The sequence below is a fragment of the Dendroctonus ponderosae genome, unplaced genomic scaffold, assembly GCF_020466585.1.
Source record: "Dendroctonus ponderosae isolate FM_Combo_2020 unplaced genomic scaffold, Dpon_F_20191213v2 Dpon_F_20191213_1, whole genome shotgun sequence".
In the NCBI taxonomy this organism is placed as follows: domain Eukaryota; kingdom Metazoa; phylum Arthropoda; class Insecta; order Coleoptera; family Curculionidae; genus Dendroctonus; species Dendroctonus ponderosae.
In genome coordinates, this window is record NW_026017110.1 from 46,705,369 (window position 1) to 46,733,198 (window position 27,830).

General features: G+C 38.5%; 3 protein-coding genes across 3 annotated transcripts; 2 read left to right on the top strand and 1 right to left on the bottom strand.

Moving 5' to 3' along the window:
• The first annotated feature begins 5,534 nt into the window (after positions 1 to 5,534).
• On the top strand, positions 5,535 to 6,662 carry LOC109535293 (60S ribosomal protein L24). Its single transcript, XM_019901182.2, has 4 exons — positions 5,535 to 5,619; positions 5,739 to 5,814; positions 5,958 to 6,205; positions 6,474 to 6,662. Exons 1-4 carry the CDS (start codon positions 5,615 to 5,617, stop codon positions 6,619 to 6,621), a joined length of 477 nt encoding a protein of 158 aa, XP_019756741.1. The 5' UTR covers positions 5,535 to 5,614; the 3' UTR covers positions 6,622 to 6,662.
• Positions 6,663 to 7,093: 431 nt separating this feature from the next.
• Positions 7,094 to 8,623, bottom strand: LOC109537410 (snRNA-activating protein complex subunit 3). Its single transcript, XM_048670159.1, has 5 exons — positions 8,341 to 8,623; positions 7,820 to 8,288; positions 7,615 to 7,761; positions 7,432 to 7,562; positions 7,094 to 7,377 (listed from the first exon to the last, which is right to left on the bottom strand). The coding sequence occupies exons 1-5, from the start codon at positions 8,541 to 8,543 to the stop codon at positions 7,128 to 7,130; spliced, it is 1,200 nt and encodes a 399-aa protein (XP_048526116.1). The 5' UTR covers positions 8,544 to 8,623; the 3' UTR covers positions 7,094 to 7,127.
• A 1,293-nt stretch (positions 8,624 to 9,916) lies between these two features.
• Positions 9,917 to 12,420, top strand: LOC109544947 (proclotting enzyme-like). The gene is made up of 7 exons (XM_048660472.1): positions 9,917 to 10,875; positions 10,925 to 10,970; positions 11,026 to 11,188; positions 11,242 to 11,453; positions 11,511 to 11,716; positions 11,775 to 11,832; positions 11,886 to 12,420. Exons 1-7 carry the CDS (start codon positions 10,801 to 10,803, stop codon positions 12,023 to 12,025), a joined length of 900 nt encoding a protein of 299 aa, XP_048516429.1. The 5' UTR covers positions 9,917 to 10,800; the 3' UTR covers positions 12,026 to 12,420.
• Positions 12,421 to 27,830: the final 15,410 nt, after the last annotated feature.

Consider the following 27,830-nt stretch of genomic DNA (forward strand, 5'->3'; position numbering starts at 1 on the left):
CAATTTTTTGCGACAATACAGGGTGATTGACAACCTTATGGACACAGAACAGAGGCGTGTAAAGAAAGCCCTTCCCTGTAAGTTTTTTTTCTCAGGCTTACAGGTTAACAGGATACAGGGTGTCAAATTTCCTAAAGATTTTTTGGTATTTTCTCTTTAACTTCTACAGATTATGAGATTTTTTCACATTTTTAACGTAGGCTAATGTTTAGACCCTTTACCCGTAGGTAAGGCAACTGGTTGTGAAAATCTACAGGGTGTTCTTTTACTAGAGGCATAACCCCATTTACCCTCCCGAACTTTTTTGTGGTGCGCCACTGACTTCAACCGCACACATTTTTGCATTTGGTGTTTAATTTAAGAAATTGCTGATGTTTTGCAGTTTTTTCGTATCTATCTTCGTTTTCGAGTTATTTGCACAGATATTGCTCCATGTAGGGTTTCTGGGTGATTTTCTATGAGCTGTTTAATAATTTTGTTTGTGTCCTTTTGTTCAAATTTTTCTGTGGAAGCTTCAAGGTGAAGTTAAAATAGGAACGGCTGACGAGTTAACTTTAAAATTTATTATTTTTTTACGTTAATTTAATTTACAATAATTGAGGGTTATTGGCTGTAAGCTAATCCAAATAAAAATAAGCAAAAATGTAACGAATATTTCAATTTATTTTGAAATTAATTTCTTTCACAAAAAATTGTGCACAAAAGGACACAAAAAAATATAAGAAAATTCATGGAAAATCACCCAGGAACCCTACATAAACTTATATTTGTGCAAATACCTCGAAAACGAAGACTGATACGAAAAAATTGCAAGAGATCAGAAAATTTCGTCAATTATTTTGTAAAGATGAAGAGTGACAAAAGGTTCTCCAACAATAAGTTCGTTTCGCCGTGCGATAGAGCAAATATTCATCTAAAGCTGCTAAACATTTCGTTGCGATCAGAGTTTCCAGTAAGTTGTAAAGAATTTTTAAAGTTTGGTAACTAACTACATCTTTTTTTCGTCAATCCCTTTTGCAGACCATGGTTCAAACATTCATTTCTCTTAAACGAGATTAGCTAGCAACTTACAGATTTTGCCATTATATGAGCAGGCCTTTGATCTCTAACTTAGGAAAGTTTAATTGGATTCCGAATTTTTTACGCATTTTTAAACTTATTGAGCAACGGCGTCTTTACCGCTCTATATTTCAGACAAGTGTTCAAAAATTAATTTCTCTTAAACGGCACTTGCTAGAATCTACCTTTTTGCCATGAGGAAGAGCAAACATCTAACGGTTTGTTTGATATCAAGATTTACAGTTTTTTTTACAAAATTTCAAAATTTGGGTGACAACCAATTTCTTTACCGCCCAATCATTTTACAGGTCATTTTTTAAAAATTACTTCTGTCAAACGAAATCGGCCAGTAACCAGTTTTCTTCGCCGTGAGATGGAGCAAAAGTTAATCTGTAATTGCCAAAAAATTTCAATGCGATAAAGTTTTTCAGTGATTGTTTACGAATTTTCAAAGTTTTGCTCACGAAGTCTTTACCACCCATCCATGTTGGAGACCATTTTTCAAAAATTCCTGTCTCTCAAAGTAAAGTTGCAAGAAACTTGCCCTTTTGCTATGAGGTGGAACGAATATTGTTCTGTAAATACTAAAAGTTTGGTTGCGCTCACGTTTTTCGGTGATTTTTTAAAGATTTTCAAAAATAGGTTATCAACGACGCATGTAGCCCCATTTATTTTGCAGCCTATTTTTCAAAAATTAGTTTATTAAAAAGCGGACCCGCAAGAACAGTGCTTTTTTGCCATAAGATCACCCATTTTCTGTTCTATAACGACTAAACATTTGATTGCAATGAAAGTTATCGCTAATTTATAGCGAATTTTCTGAATCTGGTTTCCATGAAGTAATTACCTCCAATGGATTTTTCAAAAATGTATTTCTCTCAAGGTGAATCGCATAAGCGAGGAATATGTTAGTCTTTTTGCCATGAATTGGAGCGAATATAACTCTATAACGTATGAAATTGCGATAGGGGTTTTTAGAAATGTTTTAAGAATTTTCAAAATTTGTTCATAAATGCTTTTTTTGTCAATTCATTTTACAGACTATTTTTCAAGACGTATTTTCTCTCAAAGTGAAGAAGCAAGCATGTTGCTCTGTATACCCTGAAGGAGAGCAATTATAACTCTATTGTCCAAAAAGTTTAATTACCATTAATGTTCCCGGTAATTTTGTACAAATTCTTAAAACTCGGTAAAAAACAAGGCTTTTTTAGATCATTTTCAAAAATTCTTATTTCGAATTTTGCTCTGCAGTAATTAGCAGTTTAATTGCGATCAATATTGTCAGTATTTTTTATTTTTCACAATTTTCAAAACTTGTTAGCAATGCTTGTTAGCAATTGAATTTACCGCCCATCCATTTAGCAGACTATATTTTCCATTTGCAATTTCCGCCATAAAAGAGCGAATATGGTTCTATAAAGCAGAAAAGTTTAATCCCGTCCGGGGTTTTTAAGTAAATTTTTAAACTTTGTAAAAACTTTGGCCAATGACGGTCCAAAGCGACATGATTTTCCTGCCCTGCAAACCAGACATTGAAGCCAACTAGTCGCTAAAAACACTTAAAATATGTTGCAAAAGCTACCAAATTGCTGAAAAAACTCACAAATTTTCAAAATTGTTTCTGCAATTGCAAACCGAACAACGACAACTCACAGTGGCACCTTCCTTGAAAGGAAGCCAAAGAAGATAATCAAATGTGACTACCCTACTTAATGGTCCAGATATCTTCACAGCATCTCCATATACAGGGTGTTTGGCAGAAAAGACTGGTGTTTCGTGACAACATTGCATGAAAGTCCGTTTCCCACAACAAATTGTGGGAGTTCGTCTTTTCATTCCACACGTGGTCTTTAGCGATGATTATGGACAAGATGGGCCGCAGATAATTGGGCGAAGAGCACGCTCAAAGTGAAGGTGAAATATTCGCAGCGCACGAGGGTTGCATTTACGTATAATTATATCGAAGAAAATACACGATTGTTAGTCGAGATAATGTCAGGACAGCGTTACATATACTTGAGGCCATGTTTAGTTTATTGATTTATATTGCTCGGTTTCTGCCCAGCTATTTAATGTTTAAACATTACTGTCCTTAACCGCGCGAATTATACATTTTTCCGTTAGATAAATCCAAGAATTATCTGACAAATTTGAAGCCATTCACGGAAACAGATCTGCTAGCGCATAGAAGACGATAAATCTAAATAATAAATGTGGTGTTTCTGAAGATGAATGTCTTCGTATGAAGCAAGATATGGGCAGGAATAAAAAAATGTAGAACGTGCGCCGAGTTGTATGTGAAGCTGTAGCGCCTTAGTTCTTCTATGGGGATTTTTCAAAATTCTTCTATGTCTTACCAACTAGAAACGTGCGTCCACACGGCCCATTACACCTAATCAAGACCGCTAATTAATCGATTCACCCATTCAATCAATCACTTTGGAAACCCACACACAAAAGTCCGTGTCGCTTTTGAATTAAATCCTCGAGTATCGCGCCGCGCCGGATTAAAATCAACAATCGAGCCGTACTTTGAAGAGCGACATGAAGATCCAAATAGTTTTTACACGCAGTTCTTCGGGGGCTTTTGAAGAAGGCGATGTTGTCAGGATGGCCAAGATGTCTCAAACTCAACTTCCCGGAGCTATGGAAGAAGAACAGAGAACAGAGGCTCGGATGAGGACTCAAACTGTTCGGTCTACTGGATTTTATAGATTTAGTGCCAATTGTGCCGAATGGGGATTGATAAAGGAAAATTTCCCATTTAAGTCCCATGGAAAGTGCGACTCTTAGCTCAAAATATCAGCAATTAAAGTAGTTAACTTAAAAATTAAGAGCAAAAATTGTTACTGAATATCTTTTGACCGTGCGAACTGTTTATCAAAAGATACTTTTTCTGCTAAAATGCGTTGTTTTCCTGAACCTTGCAAATAACCGACTTTTGAAAGGATTCAACTTTTCAGAGCAATTTTGATGGTTTCAGACCTTCCCACTAGTGTGAAAAGTCTCAAACAATTCAAGTGTTTCGAGTCAGCTGCGTTTTCTCGTTCAAAACTCTAGAACTTCCCCAATTGGCCATGCAGTACGTTGAAACTTTCCCTGTCCTTAGAAGAGAGTTTGCTCTACAAACGGTGAAATTTTCATGAAAATGCCAGAAAATCCAGAATTTTACCAGCCGAGTAAAGTTTGGGCTCAAAATGGGTGTTTCCAGCCAGCTGCGCCTTCTGTTTTAAAACCCTAGACTTTCTCCACTGAGGCAAGCAGTAACTTGAACCTTTTCCACTCCTTAGAATAGAAAACAGCTCACTCTCGAAACCCTGAAATTTTGGTAAGAAAATCATAAAAGTACTAATTTTCACCAGCCGAGCAAAGTTTGGGCTCGAAATGGGTGTTTCTAGTCAGCGGCGCCTTCTGCTTTAAAACTATAGAACTTTTCCAATGGGGCAAGTAGCAACTCTAAAATTTCCGAAGTCTTTAGCCAACAATTCGTTCAACAAATGCTGAAATGTGCATGAAAATCACACTAAATTCTGATTTTTACTATCCGAGCAAAGTTTGGGCTCGAAATGGCTGTTTCCAGCCAGCTGCGCCTTCTGCTTTAAAAATAGAACTTCCCCACTGGGGCAAGTAGGAGCTTGAAACTTTTCTACTCCTTAGAAAACACTTCACTCTAATAACTCTGAAATGTTTGTAAAAATTTTATAGAAGTCCTGATTTTTACCAACCGAGCAAAGTTTGGGATCGAAATGGGTGTTTCTAGCCAGCAGCGCCTTCTGCTTTAAAACTGTATAACTTCTCCAATGGACCAATGGAGCAAGTAGCAACTCGAATTTCCCCAGTCTTTAGCCAACAATTCGCTCTACAAATGCTGAAATGTGCATAAAAATCACACCAAATTCAGATTTTTAACAGCCGATCAAAGTTTGCGCTCAAAATGGCTGTTTCCAGCCAGGTGCACCTTTTGCTTTAAAACCGTAGAACTTCTCCACTGGGGCAAGTAGCAACTTGAAACTTTCCCAGTCCTTAGAAGACAGTTCATTCTAGAAACTTTGAAATTTGCATGAAAGTTGGAGACGAGGACGAATTGCAAAATATTACCGATGCTATCAGCATCTTTCGGCATCAGAAAAAAATGTATTTTAAAATTTTCTGTACAGGGCGGTTGCGGTGTAAAGTGAATTCCCAAATCAGCTTGCATGTTTCATAAAAAAGAACCCCGATCAAGCTAAAAGGAAAAAACCGAAATTATTTCATAGGCTCCTATGGAAGAGGGAACCATCGCAATAAAATTTCGATATTTCAGAAGGCAATTTCTCCAAAAAATATATATATTGAACTGCAGACTACAAAATCAGCACTTTTGCAAAATGAATGAATGAAATGAATTTTTAATTTGGGAAAAGCACTAATAAATAATACCTAATTTGCTGCGTTGCAGAATACCCGCCCTGTTTTAATGAACCGGCAACACCACGCTTTTCTCAAGCTTGAAAGCTGTGACATTGACAATCCTAGTTGACAGTCCAATTTCTTCAATCACAACTTTTCAGACAGGATGAAGTAAGTTTAAGGAAATTTGTAAATATCGCTTTAATCATGAACTTTTTCCAATCCAATGGAAAACTCGAGCCTTTCTAATATATCCCTTCAGGGGTTTCAATACGTATTTTCTATTTTAGGATCGGACTTTGCGCGTATAGCGGGTACAAGACGTACCCAGGCCATGGAAAGACCCTGGTCAAGGTTGATGGAAAGGTAAGTCTCAAAAAATCAAACCGAATGCACCTCAATTATCTCAAACCGTCCCGTTTTTATTATTATCCCAAACCGTGTTGAGGCTTGATCTGTTGCCTTCACAATCTTGTTCAGCATCATAACATTATCTAACCTCATTTCAGAATTTCACTTTTCTCAACTCAAAATGTGAACGCGCTCACTTGATGAGGAGAAACCCCCGTAAGGTCACCTGGACGGTTCTGTACAGGCGCAAGCACAAAAAGGGCCAGGAGGAGGAAACGGCCAAAAAACGTACCAGGAAGACTCAAAAGTTCCAACGAGCCATCGTGGGTGCTTCTTTAAACGACATTATCGCTAAGAGGAACCAGAGGCCTGAGATCAGGGAGGCTCAAAGAGAGCAAGCAATTCGGTAAGTGCATGTTTTTTTAAACCAAATTTCCCTGTGGTTTTTTATTTAAAAAAAACCTGCTTTGTGAAATACTGCTTGCAGTCGGTACGATTAAATGACGGCAAAATCATTTAAAAGTTTTAATCCTGCATAAATTAACGAGACTTCTTACCACTGCAACCGAAGTACAGGTTTGCAGATCATTAAAAGTCCCCACATTTCAATAAGCTCCTAAGAGCCAGAAAACAAGCGTTTGAAGAGGAAATGAGTCGAATTTTTGTCCCCATAGTGCGGCTAAAGAGGCCAAGAAATCGACCAGAACCGCCAAAAAGGCAGCCCAACCAACCAAGGCGAAGTCTGCAACCACAAAGGTCGCCCAAAAGAAGGTAGCCAAGGTGGTGCAAAAGGCTGCGCCCAGAGTAGGAGGGAAACGGTAGAATTGTGGTTTTTTAACAAATACACTTTGTTAAGAACGAAAGCTCTTCAATGGTTTTTTTTTTCATCAAATTCCTCTTAAACTCGGTCCTTCCAAGTTGGGCGATGTCCTGCTCCCTTCATTCCTTGAGAAACCAATCAAAGGGAGTTGTTTTTTATTTTGTCTGTAACTCAGTTGTTCCTGTTTTCTTTCTTTGTGCTTTCGTAAAGTACATAATTGGTTTGAAAGATTGTTCAGTAGGTTTTGAGGATGTATTAGTGTGATTGGTTTTGTCTGTACGTGCCGTTTGGTCTTTTCCATTGCGTTTGCCCTAAACGTGTCTATCCTTTCAATTCTTGTAGCCGTATTTGTAGGGCAGGGATCGAAAGTGTTTTGTGCCTAGTTATTTCAGTTCTGGCGTTTTCTGCGTGTTTTGCGAATTTTAGGTTCAATCGTATTGCCCAAGTACCCTTTGTACGTTGTTGATACAATCGTTTAGTTTTTCTATTTATTCCATATTACAGTTTGTCATTCCGAATCGCTGAAATGATTGGGATTTTGTGGCACAACAAACGCTTCTTGATGATAAGGATATAGTTGAAAAGTCCCTACTTTTTTGCCGTCTTCAAACATGTAAGACTTGCAGCACTTGGTGCAAAAAAACGCTCGTCTGATCGGCAGTCGGTCGCTATGTAGAATCAGCCAGGTCGCATCGGTGATTTTGCAAATGAAGCAAAAAGGGCTGAGGATGCGCTTTATCGCCACTATCTTTGGATATCTAAAAAAGGACATCAAATGTACCCCCAAAAGGACCTGAGGGTGCTCAACCTACATCTTTGATACTAAACAGTCGGTGGTCTTCAATAGCCTGATGTCCGAGAAGCAGATTACATGTTCGCAACGTCCTTGATGGATGTAAACGTATCCATAGCCCAGGCGGAATTTCAAAGAACCCACTGTAACCTGGAAATTTTCGGGTTACACTCGGGAGGTTGTGATTGTGTGAATGGCCCACCCCTTCCATGGATGTGGAGTGCAAGTTGCCGATTTTGTTCTCCAAGGCCCACTCTCGCACGACTTCCGAGTAGTCGGTGGCATCGGGATGCGTCATGTCGTTATAAAAGGCGTTTTCTATGAAAAAGCACCGCGAGGGGCATTTTTCCTGGAGCAATGACAAATTAGAACAGACATTGTAAGTGAACGTGATTTTTGGTTTTCACCTTATTGTTGTAAAACTCTTCCAGCTGAATATCCATATTTTCCACTTCCCGCATCGCAAAGGCATCGGTTGCGCATTTGATGGAATCGGCCAGCTCCATTAGGGTTGTAGTGTGGACAACAGTCAATTCCATGTTGACTCTGACTTGGTCCGCAGTCACTTTTATATCCGTTACTGTACTGAAGGGCCGGTAGACTAGAACTTTGCAAATGAAGCCATTATCAGCCTGCATGTCCGGCACGTAGTTTGTGTCCTCTCGAGCTTTGTCCTCTGTAAAGTGGGGTATTTTGGGGAGGTTCTGATTGCCCACCAAGTCTCGGTTGGATTCTGTGAACTCCTCCATCCATTTGGCCGTGTTCAATGTCCTAGCCCGATCATTAATGGGGTGTGTGATGGAAATATGGTCCCCAATCGGTGGGCTTTCCAGGGGCAGCATCTCGTTCTCAGAGAGGACTTTCAGTTTTTCAATTCTGTAATTTATCAAATATTTTTGGGTGGAAATCACCATAAACCATCGCTTACGAGCATAGCTGCTCCAAAGCTTTAACATCCTGCAGATCTAGGGCCAAATCAAAGTCGCTTTTCAGTATTTCCATTCTTTGCGTGAAAACATCCTTGGAAGTGTCGATGTTTACCGTGCATTCCGCCCGGTATTCCTTGAAGTATTTATCGAAATCAATCACATCAGTTGAGCCATAGCTTTCTGGGTCGTATACATTTTCCATTTTTTTAAATTTGAGCAAATTTGTTGTTTATTTGCACTGATAACCTTAAAATATGGTTGTCAGTGATGCTGAAAAAATTGCATATGGCTTGGCAACAGCGCAAATGGGCCAGGCTCATCGTTTTATTTGAACGATAACACAATTTATTTCTTAACCATTTTTACACTGTGATTTTGAGACAATTTCTTGCGAACGATGCAACAATTGAAGAACGGTTTAATTGTTCTATTTCAACCGTTTAAATTTTTTCCTGCTTGACTTACAAAATATTTCAACACTCCATGACTCGACTACGCAAAATTGTGGCTTTTAGTCGGGTGCTTTATACAGGGTGTCCCGTAAGCATATGATCAAAAGGATACTGCGATATTATTTCCATCAAAAGAAGACGATCTGACCTAACATTTATTAACAAAAATGTCTGGCTCCTCTGCTATAGACGGTCAAAGTTATTCCAAAAAAATATATTTTTTGAAATATCGAGAGAATGGTGCGATGTATTTTAGTGAAACTCGCTGTGAATTTGTTCTTATGTAAGACTCATATTTTGATGAAACAATCGTGTTCATCCGCTTTGGACAAGTGGTGGATTCTTGAGTGTCGTGGTACAAAAACTACCAGAACTTTTTATTTGGTGGATGAAATCAACTCAATTTTTTTGATTGATGCACTAATCATTTATTCACAATTTTGTTCTCTTTCTAAAATCTTGTAGCATTCATAGTTTTTGCGAAAAATTTGCATTTAATTGCCTAACATTGGCATTTTTTGCGCAAAAACTATGAACGCTACAAGATTTTACAAATAGCACAAAATTGTGAATAAATGGTTAGTGCAACAGCCAAAACAAATGAGTTGATTTTATCCACCAAATAAAAAGTTTTGGTAGTTTTTGTACCACGACACTCAAAAATTCAGTTTCAAATTCAATTCAGCCGTCCAAAACGGCTGAACTCGATTGTTTCATCAAAATATGAGTCTTACATAAGAACTAATTCACAGCGAATTTCACCAAAATTCCATTGTTTGTATTATGGTGATATATGTATAATTGTACCATTCTCCCGATATTTCAAAAAGATCATTTTTTTGAAGAACTTTTCGAAGACATTTTTTGTTAATGAAAGGTAGGTGAGATCGTCTTTTTTTGAGCCAAAGAATATCGCAGTACCCTTTTGATCATGTGCTTACGGTATATTTTTTATATCATGATTTTTGGACTTTGGTCAACTAATTTTAAAAGCACGAAACGATTCAAGCAAAAACAAATTCAATAGTTTTTGGGTGTTTCAAATGTTTTTGATTATCAATCTGTAATTTTTGAGGCGACTTTCAGCGAAAAATAGCAGTAATTGAAATAAAAAACTAAATACTAAGAAAAAAAATGGAATCATCAATTCAGTTCGTTAATGAACTAAATACATGCCAATTCGTTCGACCTTTTAGAGTGGTATTGGGAGCCTTATCACCATCATAGATGAGCGTTATCTTGTTTATTTTCTTAACCTTCACCCAGTTTTCATGTGATGAAAATTTCCACCACTATTGCATTGAAAATTCAGTTAATTCTCTGGGTAAACAAAAAACCAAATTTTCAGATTTTGGGAAATGTTTCTAAATGGGCGGTAAAGCGTGCGAATTCTTCAAAACATTGGCGACAAAACGACGCAATAAATTACCGATGCAGCATATATTACGGCATATTTAATTCATTATGCACTTTTGCGAGGTTGTGCCTGAATATACAGGTCGCCTATTAATCACATTTGCTCTGTTATGAAAGGCTGAAATCTAGTTCAGCGGGCCGACAATCTGCATTTTTGATAATGGATTTCGAATCGAATAAAAAATGCAGGTAATATGCGTCTCACTCGATTTGGCTGAAAACGTATCCATTTCAGTCCCATTGAAAATTGCTTTAAGAACATCTGCAAGTATCCTCCAATTTGCTGCGTTAAACTCCCCAAAAAACTTGGTTTAGAGAAGGAAAAAATCAGAGCAAGTCAGTAGGCAGATGCGTCGCGACGCTATCGGGCGCGTCGTTTCGAAACGGTGTCACGCGTGCATTCTAATGCAGTCCGACCCTGAAATGCACCTCAGGGCCGTAGGCCCGAATTATTGCGAAAGGCTCCGTCATAATGGTCAAGGTAAAAACCTCCCTCCCGAAAAAGCGGCGCGCCGATGTATAAAATAGTGCTTCCTCAAACATTGACTTATCAGTTCCTCTTTCCGTCTATTTACCACCCGATCTCAGAGAATGGCGAACAAGTGTTTAGTGTTTTTTGCCTTCTGGGCAGTAGTGTGGAGGATCACCCTTGCGGGGCCTTTGCAGGTAAGTGCTTGAAAGAACCAATTTCCAGCTCCTCTTTGGGTTTTTGCAGGCCAACTCCCCAAGGAGCCGATCAGGACGCAGCTACTGTAACTGCGGTAAGTGCTCTGGATCAAACGTTGTCTCCTAAACTCCCCCTAATTCCTTTGGTAGAATGCGGAGTGGTGAAGCGGGAGAGTCGGGTAGTGGGAGGAAACGTGACCAATTCCCACGAGTTTCCTTGGCTGGCCGGCCTGAGCCACGGAGGCGAGTTTCACTGCGGAGCTGCGCTCATTTCCAGAAAGCACGTGATTACTGCTGCGCATTGCGTCAATGGGTTAGCCGATGCGCCCCCGCTAACCAGACTGGAGATAAAATTGCCCATTCCAGATTCGATAAGCGGGACTTGATGGTGACTTTGGGGGACCACGATCGTGACTCCAGGGACCGATTCAACCACATAGAAGTGCGTGGGATCAGATCGGTGCGCAAACACGAACACTTTGACCTGGCCACCTACAACAACGACATCGCCATCCTGGAACTGGACCTCCCAGTGAGCTTCAACGAGAAAATGAACCCGGTTTGCCTCCCCAGCAACTGTAAGTCGCCACTAAAGCCCCCCAAGCTCCCCAATGAACACAAAGTTCCTGCTGCAGCTCCTCTGGACTACACGGGACGCGTAGGGATAGTGGCTGGATGGGGCAGGATTAATGAGCGGGGCGACACGTCGCAAGTGCCCCGAAAAATCGCCGTTCCCGTCTGGAGCAGGGAGCAGTGCTACAATTCTGGGTACGGAGAGCACAAGATTTCGGGCAATATGTTTTGCGCTGGATACCAAGAAGGCCGCATCGACGCCTGCCAGGTAACCACTGAGTTGAGCTCAGCTGCTGGATTTATCTGAGTTTTTTTGGCGAAATTAGGGGGACAGTGGCGGCCCGCTGCAGCTCAGCAACCACTTGGGGGACATGGAACTCATTGGTGAGTGGTTTTTTCACTGTATTGGAGTTGACTAAAACCACTTTGAAATTTAGGGGTGGTTTCCTGGGGGAGAGGCTGCGCCCGCCCAAATCTGCCCGGCATCTACACCAAAGTAGCCAATTATCTCCACTGGATTGAAGAGCACATGGAGGGCGAATGCGCGTGCCAGCGCCCAAACGCCAAGTTCTTCTAGAGCTTCAATTTTTGCCCAAAACTCTAGTCAATTATATTTATTTATTTATTGAGCTGCGAACAATGCAACGAAACTGCGGAAGTAGTCGCAGTTACGATGATTGTATTCAAATGAAGACAGTTGCATTGACTTCAAGGAAAGGTCGTCAGAAATTGATCTTGATTATTGTTATACAATCGACAAATTTACACGTTTTACATAAGGATGCCGCGAAGCTTTGTGGTTTTAAATGATTAACAGTCGGAGACAAAAAGTGTCTTTTGATTGTTGCCATTGACCCGATTGCCGCTGCTGTTCTAACTGGCTTTCAATGCCGTTTTGTCGCCAAATGTGTCAGTATTCACATTTTGTTATTGGATTAAGCACCAAAGAAATATATTAGTTAATTAGCATTATTTTGTGGTTTTTCTCGTCTACATTCGCTCTGCTGCCGGCGAATTTTGGGACTTGAGGTTTAGTTGCGTTCAACTCTCCCAAGTAGCAAAATCAAACGTGAAAGTAGCGAATTTTTCTGTAATAATCGAGCAGGGCTTTCACAGAACAATTTAGTTCAGAATGAAAACTAGTTTTGTTTAGTCCATATGCAATGGCTTACACTTTTACAACACACAACATTTATTTTAGAATTTTTTCGTGCTGAAAATATATAAAGGTTTTCACGCAATTTTGAAGAATTTTTGGTTCCTATAAAGTTTATTGTATAGCGGTAGTTTTCGCAATCTTTGTGGGAGTTAGTCCCCAGAGTATGTTTGTATGTATTGCAATTCCTCGGTTGAGAGAAAATAAAAACTTGACAAGTTTCGGATCTGCGGTGTGTAGAAGCTGAACTATCTTCTTAACTCAAAAACACTGTGAGGTTTCGCATTTTTTTCCCGAATCTTTTTCCCAAAAAGCTGATGGTTTCTCATTCAAATTTATCAAGATCAGTTGGAATTCCATCACTTGACGGAAAACATAATTCTAAATTAGAGCAATATTACAGGATCTTACCTGCTTTGGTTGTGGTTTACAGGCATCTGCGATATGAGAAAACTTAATAATTTTTCACCCAAAATTTACGGCGTTTGAAAAATCAAGGTCCTTCAAGATTTTAATTCAATTTTTCAGATTGAATTACAAAGTGTTCTTCTAACTTCAGGCAAAATTGCAGGATTTAGGATGCTTTTCCTGAGCATTGAGGAGTGTTTCCTTCTAGTCTTAAGTTAAACTTGGGGATCAAGCTTGGGTACTTTGCTTGAGAATTGATGAAATTGAGATTAATAACATTTTTAATGATTTGGTAATAGAGAGTTTTTTAACTCCTGCAAAAATGTTCAGGATCCCACTTTCAATGTGGCTGCAGGAAAATTTATGTGTGGGTCTGCAGTGTAAAAAGTTCAGTGATTCTTCACTCAACTTTGACAGTCTCAAAAATCGAGGCGTCGCTGGATTTTCCTAAAATTTTCTGGGTTTAACTACTGAGTATCCTGCTAATCTGAGGCAAAACTGTGCAGTTCGGCCTACTTTGGTTAAAGTTTTACGATTTTTTATGGGTTTGCTCTATGAGGTATCTCAATTATTTTCCTCTTAAATTTAGCTGTGTTTAAAAATATCAGCTAGTGGGCAGAATTTCATTAAGCCATGAAATTTCAAAAAATTTTTTTTGCATAAATTAAAGTATCCAATATTGCTTGCGTTTTTAAGCATTAAAAGCTAAAATGGTGTACAACGCGTGAGTTTTGCGTCTGTAAACCAAATAAATCCAAGAACTTTTTTTTTAACCCAAAAAAACTGGGGGGCTTTGTCCCCTTACAACCGGTGTCTTTAAGCCTTAATCCATTTTTTTACTTAAAATAAACAGCTCAACAAAATCAACGCTATACAGACAAATTTGGACTAACTTTGGAACCGGATAAATGCTGACTATAGGGAATTTATTTCTGTTTCAAGCGTTATTTAGTGTAATTGATTTTCCATTGATCCCTGTTTTTTTCCAAAAAATATTGCTTCAGAGAAAGCTTCTACAGGGTAGCCAATGAAACGATGCAAGATTGGTGAAAGTTCCCCATGTTCTCAGTTGGACAGAAAAGGGATTTTTCGTATTTCAATACTACAAGAATTAAGATAGGTAGATATATCAAAAAAATTTTTTGGATTTTCCTCCCATCTCGATTATTTACAGAGTGGCCCTAAAAAAATTAACCTTTTCTCCTTGCAGTTCTTAAATTTAGCTGTGCTTAAAAATATCAGGTAGTGGGTTGAATTCGATAAATCTTTCCAGGATTTAGTGTCAAAGAGTCTTCAATCTTCAGAACAATCTGTAAAATTCTCATGTCGCTGGCTGTTGTTGCAGGATTTTTTTGTACATCTCCGGATTAAAAAACTTTGCTGGATATTCATCAAATTTTCCACAATGAACTACTAGGTATTCATCTAACATCAGATAAAATTTGAGGATCCAGTTTACTTTTCCTGAGGACTGAGGATTTTTTTCTTAATGTGTGGATTGCGAGAACGTGGTTTTCCAAGCTCAGCTCAGCCGCCCTAAAAGCACCGACTTGCTCTATAATTCTTTGTTTTTGCCCACACCTACCACATACTCAAAATTCTTCATTTATCGTGAATTAGTTGGTTTTTGAGCCAATGAATTAAGCTTCTCTTTTGCCGACGAGAACATCAATCCAAAAATCCTTTTAAAGAGAAGACTCAACAGTTTTTCATATGATAATTGCACCAAGTCCCTGCCGATTTGAGTGCCCGAATTATTACTTTGCGGGATTTTGGAAGTTGCGCGTGTGGCTGCAGGAATTTTTCTTTGCAGAGCTGTTGTCTGAAGAAATTCAATGATTTTTCATTCAACTTTCATAAAGTCAGAAAAATCAGGGCGTCACTGGATTTCCATGAAAATTTCCAGATTTACCTACTAAGCATACTGCTAGACTCAGGCAATATTGCGTAATTGAGCCTGCCTTGGTTGTGGCTAAACGAATTTTTATATGTTTGCAGAGTGAAGAACCTTAATGCGTTTCGAATTAATTTCAGTAGTGCTTGAAAATTCAGAGCATCGTTGATTTTTAATGAAAAATGTCAAGATTTACTGCAAAAATGCTTTCAAACTTTGGAAGAAATTGTTTGATCCGGCCCACTTTGGCTGTGGTTGGAGGATTTTTTTAAATAGTCTGTGGGAACAAGTTCAAATATTTTTCACTGAACTGCGACAGCGTCTGGAAAATCAGCATGCAGCACTATTTCTATGAGATTTTTCCAAACTTCATTATTATTTTTTCTTCTAGATTCGGGACAAACTGCAGGATTCATCTTGCTTTGCCTGAGGACTAAGGAGTGTTTCCGACTGAGTCTGTATGTTGAATTAACTCAAACAGTTCTTGGAACTTAGGGTAAGTTGGAACTTAGGGTTTGTTTAGTTAATCGTTAATCAGTGTTTTTCACCCGAGTTTGCATGAATTAAAGGATACAATATTGCTTGCGTTTTTAAACATTAGAAGGTAATTTGGTGTGCAAAGCTTCAGTTTTGCGGCTGCAAATCAAACAAATGCAAGAATAATTTTTTTTCTTAACCCAAAAAAACTGGGGGGCTTCGTACCCTTACAACCAGCGTCTTTAAGCCTTAATCCATTTTTTTTAAATTAAAATAAACTGCTCAACAAAATCAACGTTACACTGACAAATTTGGACTAACTTTGGAACCGGATAAATGCTGACTGCTTAGAGCGAATTGATTTCTGTTTGAAGCGTTATTTAGTGCAATTCATTTTCCTTTGGTCCCTGTTTTTTCAAAAAATTAATGCTTCAGATAAAGTTTCTACAGGCTGGTAAATGAAACGATCCAAAATTGGTGAAAGTTCCCCATGTTCTCACTTGGACTGAAAAACGATTTTTTGTATTTCAACACTACAAGAATTAAGATAGGTAGATATATCAAAAACGTTTTTAGATTTTTCGCCAATCTCGTTTATTTACAGAGTGGCTTTAAAAAATTTTACCTTTTCCCTTTGCAGTGAGTTTTTGTCTTGCGTCAATTTTCAAAATTTAGGGTTTATGTTGAAGGTAAAACTTCACAGTGGGCTAGACTTAATAATAGTCAGATATTTCCAGGGCAGTTCTGATTTGGGTAACTTTTTGAGTAACTCTGCATATCGAATTTTTGACTTAAATTTTCCATAAAGTTTTAGCTTGAATATAAGCTCAATATGGTGAAAATCGACCCCAAAGCTCTGCAGTTTGCGCTGCAAGGTGAAAAAGTTGATTTCTTAAGAGCACCCTGGAAAAAGAACAGATGGGCAAAAATTTCGAAATCCTTTTCGCGCAATTTGGTTAATCTTCGCACTTTTCGTGTTAAGATCCAAAAAAACTTCACTTTTTCGAAAACCGAACTTTCCGCAATTTTGTATTTTTTCATTTGCCACCCTACATTTTACTAAAACCTTGACTAACAAAAAACAAGTTCAATATGCTTCCGTCTTAACCGGAGGATTGAAGCTGAAACGCCCATTAGCTAGAGGAAACAATGCCGGTTTTTTAGCCGGCGCTAAACAATTGAACGTTCTACATGTCCATCATCCAGTAGGGGTGCAGGCAAAGAGTCAATCTTGCACATTCAAAGCCATGTCGCAAATCCATCAATGTATGTTCTCTTGGCCTTTCTACGTCTGCCCACCATCAATCATACCCGTGTGAATTATTGCAACGCTTTTGTTTTATTTTAGCCGCTACACCCTGTATATATTCTGGAGATTTAAGCCAATGGAACGAATGCTCAATAAATGGGGGCAAATCGACGTAAAATCCAACTGACTTGTCCTGCCGGAACAAAAGACATGCTTGCAGTTTGTAAATACGAAATTGGCTTCAGATTCCAGTCGAATGGTTGGCTGTTGCAGCCAGATCCGCGATGCGCTTTTTTCGTGTCTTTCGAAATCATCGCAAAGCGCAAATTAATGCTAACGGAACGACGCCGACGTGAGGCTGCTGGCCCGGAAGCGATTGACTGCAATACAAAAACAAAAAAAATATATATGAGCATCTGGATCGCTTTGCTTTGGCCCGTCGCTTGCTTTGTTTACCCCAATCAAACAAAGGATTGTTTGGTTTTTAGATGCGCTTAGTGCCGCAATCTAGAATGCATCGGCTCAGTAACTGCAGCTTTAATCGATCGTTCAGCTTCGCGCTACATTGACGGGGATTTATCTGGATTGGCTGTTGTTTTTTCCTGTGGAGAGTTTTTTGCTCAAGAATTCTCCGAGCCAAATTCAAGTCGGGCCGGAAATCGCTCTATGTATCAGTAGGTCGTTGCGGTGCATTCAAGTTCCCTTTGCAAGCCGATTTCGGCGTCGCGACGCCCGGTGTTATTCAATGCGCCCACACCGCACTCGGGCAGTGGGGCAAAGTGTCTTAGGTCGGGTCTGTTTGCGGTCGATGGTGCATCGGTTATTCGCAAACCGGCCCACAGATGGCATCGCGCTGTTAGATTTGCCCTTATGAAACAATGTGCGATTTTTCAACTGCCCGTTGGGTGGCGGTTGATGGTGTACAGGGTGTCCCATCTACGTAATTGTTAGTGCTATCAAAAAAGTAGTATAAGTGACATGTGCTCTTTTTAGAGAATCTTCTCAAAGTGTCTATAGTCCTACAATTTACTACTTACTTTAATTAAAGCTTAAATAAATTGCCCAAAAAAAATGAAATATGCGAGGTGTTCCATTTAGAAAAATGAGTATGTCCGATAATTTTTTACCTGATCTTGTATGCGTATTCTGAAAACTGCACATTATGCGACAATCACCAGGAAGAAACTTTTTCCTGAAACATTTTTCTGTATTTCTGTTAACTAAAAACATACAGCATGTCCAAGATAAGGGTGCGTTGCATGGTTACCTCTGAAGTCGTTTAAATTAGGAAAAAGTTGCGCAATCAGGGGCCATATACTTGGCGTTCTCAAAAAAACATGATTTAATTTTAAATGTTGAGATATTTAGAAAAAAGTGATTTTTCGGATTTCCGTTTTTATTCATGTTGAAGTTATCTCAAATCATATCAAAAAACAAATAATACTTTCCTCTGATTCATTTCTAAAAAATAAGAGAGTTGATTGAATTTTTCTGGACTCGCTCCTGGCTCTGGCGTGCTTTCCGTGGGGTTGCAGGAATTATGTTTGTGGGTCTGCGGTGTGAAGAAATTAAATCTTTTTCCGCTAAACCTTCACAGTGTCTGAAAAATCAGCGTTTTGTTGGATTGCGATGGAATTTTTCAGGATTTATTTGCTAGTTTTTGAAAAAAAATGGCAGGATCCCATCTTGAAGTTTCTACTTCAATGAAACCTTCCAGGTTTATCTATAAAATATTCGGCTGTCTTCAGACAGAATTGAAGAATTTTCGGATCCTTCGTTTCAAGAGTTTTTATTTGTGGGTTTGGCGTGTGAAGAAATTATCTGACAGAAAAATCAGGGAGTTATTGGCTTTGCATACAATTTTCAAAATTTTATTTCTAAGCATCCTTCTAGCCTCAGACAAGATTAAGTAATTTGGGACGCTTTGCTTGGACTTCACAAATTTTTCTTTATGTGTCTGACATGTGAAGCAACACGATTCTTGTCCACACAATTTCAGCAGTGCGGAAAAAATCAAGGCGTAGTTTCGTTTCCATGCAACCTTCCAGGATTGAGTACCAACAATCCTGCTGTCTCCAGACGAAATTGCAGGATTTTACTTGTTTTGAATGTGGATGCAGGATATTTTCTCAGTGGGTCAGCGGAGTTAAGAAATGCAATGACTTTTCGCTCAATTTTGGCACAGTTTTTAAAACCATGGCGTTGCTGAATTTCCATCATTTTTTCCAGATTGAACTCTTAAATCTTCTACTAGTCGTAGCCAAGATTCCGCATTTCGCCCTGCTTTGGTTGAGGCCACACAAAGTTTTGACAGTCCTAAAAATTAGGGGCTCCTTGGGTCTCTATGAAGCTTTACAGATTTAACTACTGAGTATCCGGCAGTTTCAAGCTGGTTTCAGGCAAATCTGAGTAATTAGACCTGCTTTGGTTGTGGCCTCAAAATTTTTCCTTTTGTGTCTCTAGTGTCTAGCAAGTAAACTATTTTCCACTCAATTTTGGCAGTGCTAAAAAACTTAAGAGATGGCTGGATTTTCATGAAACCTTCTAGGGTTCACTAGCAAGCTCCCTTTGCCTTGATGAAAAATTGCCTAACTTTTGCTGCTCTGGTTTTTTTGCACCAATTTTTTTTTGTGGGTCTACGGTCTGGAGAAATTTTTCACTCAACTTTGATAGAGTCTAAAAAATCAGGGGTCGTCACTGGATTTGCAGCAAATTTAACTACTGAGCACCTTGCTAATCTCAGAAAGAACTCTGCAATTGAGGCTGTTTTGGTTGGGCCTTAAACAATGTTAACAAGTTAATTATTTCCCACTCAACTTCAGCAGTGCCGAAAAAAAATCAAGGCACAGTTGGATTTTCCTGAAACCTTCGAGGATTTACTGGCAAAGCTCCTCCTATCTTTGTGGAAAAAATGAGGACTTTTTTATTTGTGGTTATGCGGTGTGAAGGAATTCAGTGATTTTCATTAAACCTTTCAGAATTTACTATTCAGCATAAATCCTGCTGTTTTCAGAAAAAATCACGATTCTCGCTGATCTGACGGTTGTTTCAGGTATGTCTCTTTGTGGCCCTGCGGCGTGAAGAAATTCAGAAAATTTCCACTCACGTTTAGCTGTGCTGAAAAAATGAACGCATAGTTGTATTTCAACAAAAACTGCTAGGACTTACTATCAAGGATCCTTCTGCTTTTGGGGAAAAATTTCAGGATCTTTGCTGTTCTGGTTTTCATTGCAGTCATTTCTTTGTTTGTCGGCGGTAGGCTGGGTTTCACTGTGTTGAGTTGCGCTGTTGCGTTGATGCTGCTCTGTGAATTGGTGATTTATAAATCATCGGGCCGCACCTCAAATTGCGCTCATGGCAAAATTATTCTTGATATCAGAACTTTTAAAGGACATTTTTAATAAGTTGAGAAATTTCGTTGGCTTTTATCATCAGCAACGGTTTCATTTTTAAGTTATTTCGTCGCGGTTTTTTGTTTAGTCAATATTTTTACAAAAACAAAATTAATTCCGTTGTTAATTTTAGTTTTGGCGTTGTGCATTAATCACTGCAGCTGAGTGAAATTCAAACAAATATAAATGGCTCTAAATTTCAAATTAAATTAGTGAAAGATCGGCACTTGGAGCGTTTTTCGCTAAGTTGTTGTTGACTTTCGTTAAGTTGGAACGTGAAATTTGCCTTTGGAGATATTTCCGTGCGAACAGGCAGTTTCTACAAAAATATCAAGAATAATCAAACTAAAATCGAACTGCCAAGTCAAGCATAAATCATAGAAAGGGCGAACAATTAAATGATTAAATAATCATGTTTATTCGGTAGTTCGATGTGTTTTTTTCTCGACTAAGTGTATGAATCTCACTTTGTTACCGACACTGGACGAAATCGGTCGAACGTCGCATTCTTAGATGGGAAATATAGAGTCATTGTGGCCCTTATGACAAGTGCGGTAGTTTGTGAAAGTGTATGGAGTAAAGGAGGATGGGACGCCAGCATGCAAATAGCTGGTAAGAATGATCTCTAATCTATAAATACAAGCAACTGAAGTTTTATGGATTCTTCATATTTCTCTCTTGGATTTGCTTATGTCAAATAAGGTTAGCTTTGGACAGATTTCTTGCTGTATTAAACAGACTTTCTTTTTTCTTTCCAGGTGACACTAAGCAGTTTTCGGTAAGCTTAGCATAATTTTGCCTTTGTGTGTATTTTGCCTCTGTACATGTAGAACTTTTAGTCCCATAATCATCAACTGACTGGTAGGGTGGATTTGGTATTGATTGAGCTATTGGTTCTTTCGTAGTTCATTTTTAAATTTTGAGAATAGTTTGGGCGGCTTTGTGTTTTTACATTAAGCTCATCTGAAGCTTTTCGCTAACGAAACGCCTCAAATATGTAAATGTGGATTCCAGTATTCAATACAAGAAGCATCAGCTTATGTGGATTTGGTTCCGATTAAACCATTGATAAGTATTTCATGCGATTTGAACGAACTTTTGAAGGTTGGAAAGAATTTTGACGACATTTAGAGCGCATCCTTCTTTACTGAACGCACAACTCTAAACTGGTAGAGTATTTTTCGTTTCTGAGAATTGAATGAGAATGAGACCGGGGCTGGAGTTTCAACACCTAACCAAAGAAAGGTCACCATATTTTTTAGGAGCTTTTGTTCTTCAGGAACTTTTCCTTATGGGTCTGCAGTGAGAAGCGACTCAATTATTTTCCTATTAAGTTTAGCAGTCTTCTGACAGAATTGAAGGAGCTTTGCTGCTTTCAACGTAGTTGGAGGAATTTTTATTTGTGGGTTTGGAGTGTGAACAAATCGACTGGCAGAAAACCTTTATTTTATTTCTAAGCCTTAGGAAAAATTAACGAATTTGGACCTTTTTGGTTGTGGCTTCAAGGATTTTTCTCAATTTCAAAAAAATTCAAGGCGTTGCTAGATTTCCATGAAACTTTACAGGATTTATTGTTAAAGATCTATCTCTCTTTTTTTGAAAATTCAGGAATTTTTCTGAAGCTCTCTGAGCAGCCCTAAAAGCATCAAGCAGTTGCTCCATTTTCTTCCTTCAAAATTCAAAAAATCTTCACCGTCCCTGAATTAATTGGTTTTCGAGTCAATTAATTAAGCTCCCCTTTTGTCAAAAGCTCGCAATTCCGGAAGAGTTTTACGGAGAAAACCGAACAGTTATCATAAAACCCATATGATAATTGCATAAAGTCCGGGCCGATTTGATTACCCGAATGACTACATGGTTTTCCTATTAGGGAGGCTGGTTTGGGATTTTAGCCGGCAATCTGAATGTTCGTTCCGAATTTGCTGTCGGTCAGGTCAGCTATGTATAACTTATTAACTGGATGCCGATCGATTGGTTTGATGCTGGACATCAGTTTGGAGCCAAATGCTCTCGCAATGAATCAATCATAAGGGGCGGAAGTGGCGTGGACCGAATAAAACCCATCAGAACAGCTAAAGGAGCAAAATCAACAAATTCAACTAGTTCCTTTACCCCGACAACTCGATAAATAAATTACCGTAAAACATTTGCCTCGCGTGTCTCGAAACGAGATAAATAAAGAAGGCGGGATTCACGTGTTTCATTCCAGTGATGGTACGGTTCTCACCGCCAGGTACCGATTTATTCGTACCAACCAACAAATCAAAATCGGAGCCAATAAATTGCGAAACACCGCAAACGGAAAAAAGCAAAACGAAAAAACGAACCGATTTTCAAACAACATGCCGAAAATGGTGCGTCTAAAAGGCCGACGGCGTCGCAAGGTGAACGGCCGACGCCGACGCTAACATCGAAGAGTTTAAGGACCGTCGCGACGCATTTTGCGTCCGTCTTGCGCCTCCTGCCATGCACCGGGTCAAAAGGGTCATTAGGGTCATTGCATAGGGCTATTTCCAGGGTTTTCTCCTAGTCTGGCCCGTCTGGATGTCTCAATATTCAGTCTAGAAGATCGTGCCCTCAAAACAATGGCCATTTTTTCTTGGCCTTTCAATTTTCTTTTGCATAGTTTGTCCCAAGCTTTTTGACTGTAACGGAATAATCGTGGTTTTTTTTCTATTACTGACCCAACGAGCGAGATGGAAATTTGATGCTGTTTACCTATGGCTTTCATAAAATTGTTGCAATTTCTGAAAGGATGGAAACTTTTTGAAATTATTGATTTTGTTTTTTGGCGACTGTTGGCAGTTTCAATTTAGTTGAAATTTGCAAAAATAAATTGAGTTTTGAAGCTTGGAGCAGTCTATAGGCCCAATCAACTAACGCATTGTTGCCGAATTGCCAGTTCAGTTTTTCGCGAATTTCTCAGTTTCTTGGAGCAATTAATTTTCAAAATTCTGATCAGTCCTTTATAAACACCCCTCGAGAACTTGCGCCAACTTTCAACCACCTTTTCGTAATTAACGTAACAATAAGGGAATCGGAACAGGCTCATTGCGAGCTAAGTTCAAACCAAGAATTTCATCCTCCAAACCAAGCAACGGAAAAAAAATTGAATATTCACACAAAACAATAAAAAACATGAAAACGTGCAAGCAGCCCATTCCGGGCAATGCGACGCATCTGAGCTTCGTTATGGCGCATAGTCTGCATAATGTTCACTTAAGCAAGCGCTGCGTGTCTGATTAAAGCAGCAGCTCGATCCAAATGCGCTTGATATCTTGTTCCCAAGCCGAAGAGGTGAAGAAAAGGATCTTTTTTAGGAATTGGATGCTTAATGATTCCTGATGGGGAATTTTCGGCAATGCTTCCGCCCAAGGCCTCTCGGGGCCTGATAAATCAGGTCTCAAAGAACCTCTCTCTAATCGGTGCGATCGGATGAGACGCAGGCCTCGTGACACGTGCCCTCTCACGACCACTGGCTTCTTCTTATCGCCGATGGACCCACACACTGAATATTATTTACTGGCGCGGGATTTCGATAAAGATCAGGCGTGGTCATCCGGTGCTTGTCTTCGTGAAGCGTGACCACGTGGACGGTAGTCGAAGATGCTCATCGGGCGCAGATAACGGGCGCCCGTCTTCTGACATGGCTCCCGCAGACATAACCAACCCGATTTTATCTCTGATGGAGTTTTTCGCATTTATGGCATGCATCAAGCCTCCAATGTTACACTAGACAAGTGTGTTTGATTGGGTTTCTTTATCAAATTGGCCAATATTGGCTTGAGTAACATGTGTGTTGAGTTGCGCTTTTGCATTGATTACCCTGGGCAACACTGTGTTGAGTTTAAGTGTGAGGCGTTTTATCTATAAAATGTGTTTCCGCTTAATCCGCAGTACTAAGGCCCCAAGTTGTGGCTCTTAATTTTGCAATTTTGCGTTTGAAAGCCCACGCCTTTGCAAGCGTTTTAAGGAATAATATCGAAGCGAAACAAAATACTGGAAAAATTGCTGGTGCTTATCCAGAACTGAAACTCACTCTGTATATAGACAATTTCCTTTTCATATATATTTCAATAAACACTATTTTTCTGACTAATTCAGCTTCATAGAAATTCTCATTCTAAGCATTCGGTGCCGCATTTGTAAACGACGCGACTGTTGGCAATATTTCCGAAACTTAAAAATTTCTGGAAAATGGCCTGGAAAACCTTAAAAAATTATACCCGCTCTTTATATAGAATGTTTCGTTCTCTGTCCAATGCACAAAACCCCAATTTAATCGCGCTCTCGGTTTCAGAGGAATTAATTTTTAAAGTCAGCATTGCACGTTTTTAAAGGACCAAATAAAAAAATTCCTCGAAACACGACTGATGACAAACCAGACACAAGTTTGGGTTTTATATAGAACGCTTCTTTCTTTATCTACTGCACTAAACCTTAATGTCGTAGCTCTTTTGCTGACAAAGAAAGGAATGATTTAAGCAAGCATTGTCCGATTTTTTTGTACGCTATTCAAGGAAAGTTGTACAAACCACAAAAATTCGGAAACAACCTGATTAGTATCTAGAACCCAAATTGGGGCTGTATATAGACAATTTCCTTCTCTATCTAGTACACTTAGCCATAATTTTGTGCTTTTTTCGCTGTCAGAGAAATTAATTTTTCAAGCATGTAATTTTTGTAAGCGACTCGACTGAAGGGATGGATTTCGAAACTTAAAATTTCCTGGAAAATCGCCCGGAAAACATAAAAAAATCAAACCTGTCCTTCATATAGAATGTTTCGATCTCTATTCAATGCACCAAACCCCGATTTTGTAGCTCTCTCGGTTTCAGAGAAATTATTTTTTTAAGCAAGCCAAGCACGTTAAAATTCAAAATTAGTAAAATCCTCGAGCTCTCTCGAGGCTAATGATGAACCAGACGCAAAGTTTACGTTTTACACGGATCGCTTCCTTCTCTATCTACTGCACCAAACTTCAATTTCGTTGCTCTTTTGCTCTCAGGGAAACTATTTTTTTAAGCAACCATTTTGTGATTTTCTGTACGCTATCGAAGGAAAAGTTGTCCAAACTAGAAAAGTTCCTGGAAAATTGCCTGAAGATGACCAAGAGGATAAGCTTTCCACATATATAAAAAATTGTCTCCCTATTAACCACAATACATTCCAATGTCATTCTACAGGTTTCCAAGATACGCTCCTTTAAAAAAAGCGTTTTACGATTTTTCTCTGGAAACATAAAAATCGGTGGAATATTCCCTGATGGTGTCCGAAAATCGAAACTGGCTCCATGAACTGATTCCTTTAGCAATATAGCGCAGGCCTAGGTAATACTTTGTTGAGTTGCCCTTTTGAGTTGTTGCCGTTCTCTGAGTTAAAGAGTTTTAACTCATCGGTTAATGAGTTATAACTCATTTACCGTTTACCATTTAGAGATGAGGGTGACGAGTTTTCCAAATAGTGGATTATCTGATTTTTCTCTCTCTGATCGTTTTTTTGAAAAACTTTGTTTTCTTTGCAAAAAAAAACAAGATAATTTTGTTTCGATTTTGTCCCAAATTCAAAGGGAAAACGGTTATTCGAAAAAGACGATAAAGAAGAACAAACTAAAGACGACGATTTTTCTGGGAAAATTGATCTCTTAATTTTTTGCATAAAAGGCTCTTAGTTTGCCAGTTTTTAACAGTAAAAGGTTAGAAAAAAATGCGTTTTTCTGTTTGGTGAAAGTTTTGTTTAGAAATATTGTGAAAAAATGAAGTGAAGAAATGGAAATTAAAAAAACACCTAATTATTCACAGTGACAAAAATGACGCGTTTTCCAAATGGTTGATTATAAACTTTCGCTTGTTCTGTTCGGGGAAATATTGAAGGACAAAAATCCCGAAAAAATTATTAGAGGTTTGTCCAAAATTCGAGGCTACGAAAGTTCTAGAAACATGTTTACAAAGCAACAGCGAGAAGGAGACGAGTGTTTCAATAAATTTTATTTCACAATTTTTGACCAAAAGTACCTGAAGACTGTGAGTATTTTTAATCAAAACTAAGAAATAATTTGTTTTTTTGGGTGGAAAGAATTACTGGATAAAATATTTGCTAAAACTAGAAAGACCTAAAATTTTAAAGAAACTGAGAATCTTCAGAGCGATGAGGGTGGCAAATTTTCCAAATATTGTTTATAAACTTTTGCTCGCTGGTCGGTTTTTCAAGATAACCTTAATTACTTTCGCTAAAAAACTTTAAAAAATTATCTAGTTTTGGTGGAAAATTCGAAACTGAAAATGGTTTTCCAAAATTCGCTACAAGGCGACGTGTAAGGAGAATTTTGTAAGAAAATTAATTCATTTTTTTTCATAGTCATTTTTCGCTGAATAAACCCCATGCTTGTCAGGAAAGAAGAAAATCATCAGAAAATAATGTTTTTTGCCCTTTTGATTACTTTTAGTTTCGTAATCGGTTTTTGAGAAAACCTTAATGATTTTGGGGTAAGTCGACACTGAAAAAAGGTTTTGTAAAATTTCTACAAAGCTCTGGGTTTATTGTGTAATTTTTTGGGTAAAAATCTTCAAAAGAGAACGTTTTTAAGTAAAAAGTAAAGCAAGAAAAAAGATCAGTGAAAACTAAAAGACCACTATTTTTTAACAAGCTCTACAGTCTTTAGAGGAATAGAGGTGACGAGTTTTCCAAATAATGTATTGTAAACTTTCGCTGATTCTGTTCGTTTTTTAATAAAAACTTGGTTTTAAAAAAATTTGGTTTTGTGCCAAATTCGAAGCTGGAAACGGATTTCAAAACTTTTTGCAAAGCTGCAAAGGAGGCAAGTGTTGTAGTAAAATTTATTTGATAATTTTTTGCAGAACGCGTATTTTAACACTAACGTTAGAATCAATGTTAAAACCATTAAAAAATCATCAACTTTTTCCCATCAACGGAAGCGAGTAAGTGCGCCGGTACGTTGGGTTGGCGCACTAATCCTTTTGCGCCCCACGGCGCCAACTCCTAAAAATTAAATGGGTAACTCAGTGGCCTATGCCCAGTGTTGATGCCGTTCTGTGAGCTGGTGGGTTATAACTCATCGCGCCGCACCTCAAATTGCGCTTCTGGCGGAATAATCCTTGAAATCAGAACGTTTAAAAGACATTTTTATTTAATTGAATTTTCGTTGGTTTCTATCATCGTTCGGAAATTGAGCAACAGTTTCATTTTTAAGGGGTTTCTTCGCCGTTTCTTGTTTAGTCGACATTTTTAGAAAAACGACATAAATTTGTTTAATTCTCATTAAGAAAACTCTATGGAATAGAGCAAAATGAAATTTACCAGCTTCAACTTTTGAAAAGAAACTTGAATTGACAAGAAGAAAATTAAAACCCGTCAACCTATTTCAAATTTGCAGTTAAAACCAACAACTTTCTGGATAAAACAAAGTCCTTTGATCCAGTAATTAATTAAGAATAATAATTGTTGTGCTCGAGAAGATTCTCTCAAATAAGATGAGTCGAGCTGCTGGAAATCGTCGACAAGTGGCCTTATAAGGAGCCTTAATCTCGTCCAGGCGATTTGTCCTCAACGTCTATCCGTTGATAATCTACATTCTCTTTGTTCATGCTCTTGTTCTATTCCCATCTAATACTTCGCGGATTTTATCGGTACGTTGTAGGCGATATCCCGTTGCTTTATTTACGACTGGGCGAAGAAAATTTGCTTCTGCACTCAATGTGATTCAGGAAAATCCTTCTTCGTTGCTGCATATGAAAGGCCAACCTCTGCCCGGCCGGCCGATCAGATAAAGGCCGCGATTTTCTATTA

Excerpts from the sequence above, each read along its gene's own strand:
- LOC109537410 (XM_048670159.1), bottom strand. The coding sequence starts at position 8,543 with ATGGAAAATGTATACGACCCAGAAAGCTATGGCTCAACTGATGTGATT. Across the intron at positions 8,289-8,340 it reads GCTTTGGAGCAGCTATGCTC|AATTGAAAAACTGAAAGTCC; the intron begins GTAAGCGATGGT and ends GATAAATTACAG. Across the intron at positions 7,762-7,819 it reads AAGAGTTTTACAACAATAAG|GAAAAATGCCCCTCGCGGTG; the intron begins GTGAAAACCAAA and ends TCATTGCTCCAG.
- LOC109535293 (XM_019901182.2), top strand. Across the intron at positions 5,815-5,957 it reads TGGTCAAGGTTGATGGAAAG|AATTTCACTTTTCTCAACTC; the intron begins GTAAGTCTCAAA and ends ACCTCATTTCAG. Across the intron at positions 6,206-6,473 it reads CAAAGAGAGCAAGCAATTCG|TGCGGCTAAAGAGGCCAAGA; the intron begins GTAAGTGCATGT and ends TTGTCCCCATAG.
- LOC109544947 (XM_048660472.1), top strand. The coding sequence starts at position 10,801 with ATGGCGAACAAGTGTTTAGTGTTTTTTGCCTTCTGGGCAGTAGTGTGG. Across the intron at positions 10,971-11,025 it reads ACGCAGCTACTGTAACTGCG|AATGCGGAGTGGTGAAGCGG; the intron begins GTAAGTGCTCTG and ends TTCCTTTGGTAG. Across the intron at positions 11,454-11,510 it reads GGTTTGCCTCCCCAGCAACT|CTCCTCTGGACTACACGGGA; the intron begins GTAAGTCGCCAC and ends TTCCTGCTGCAG.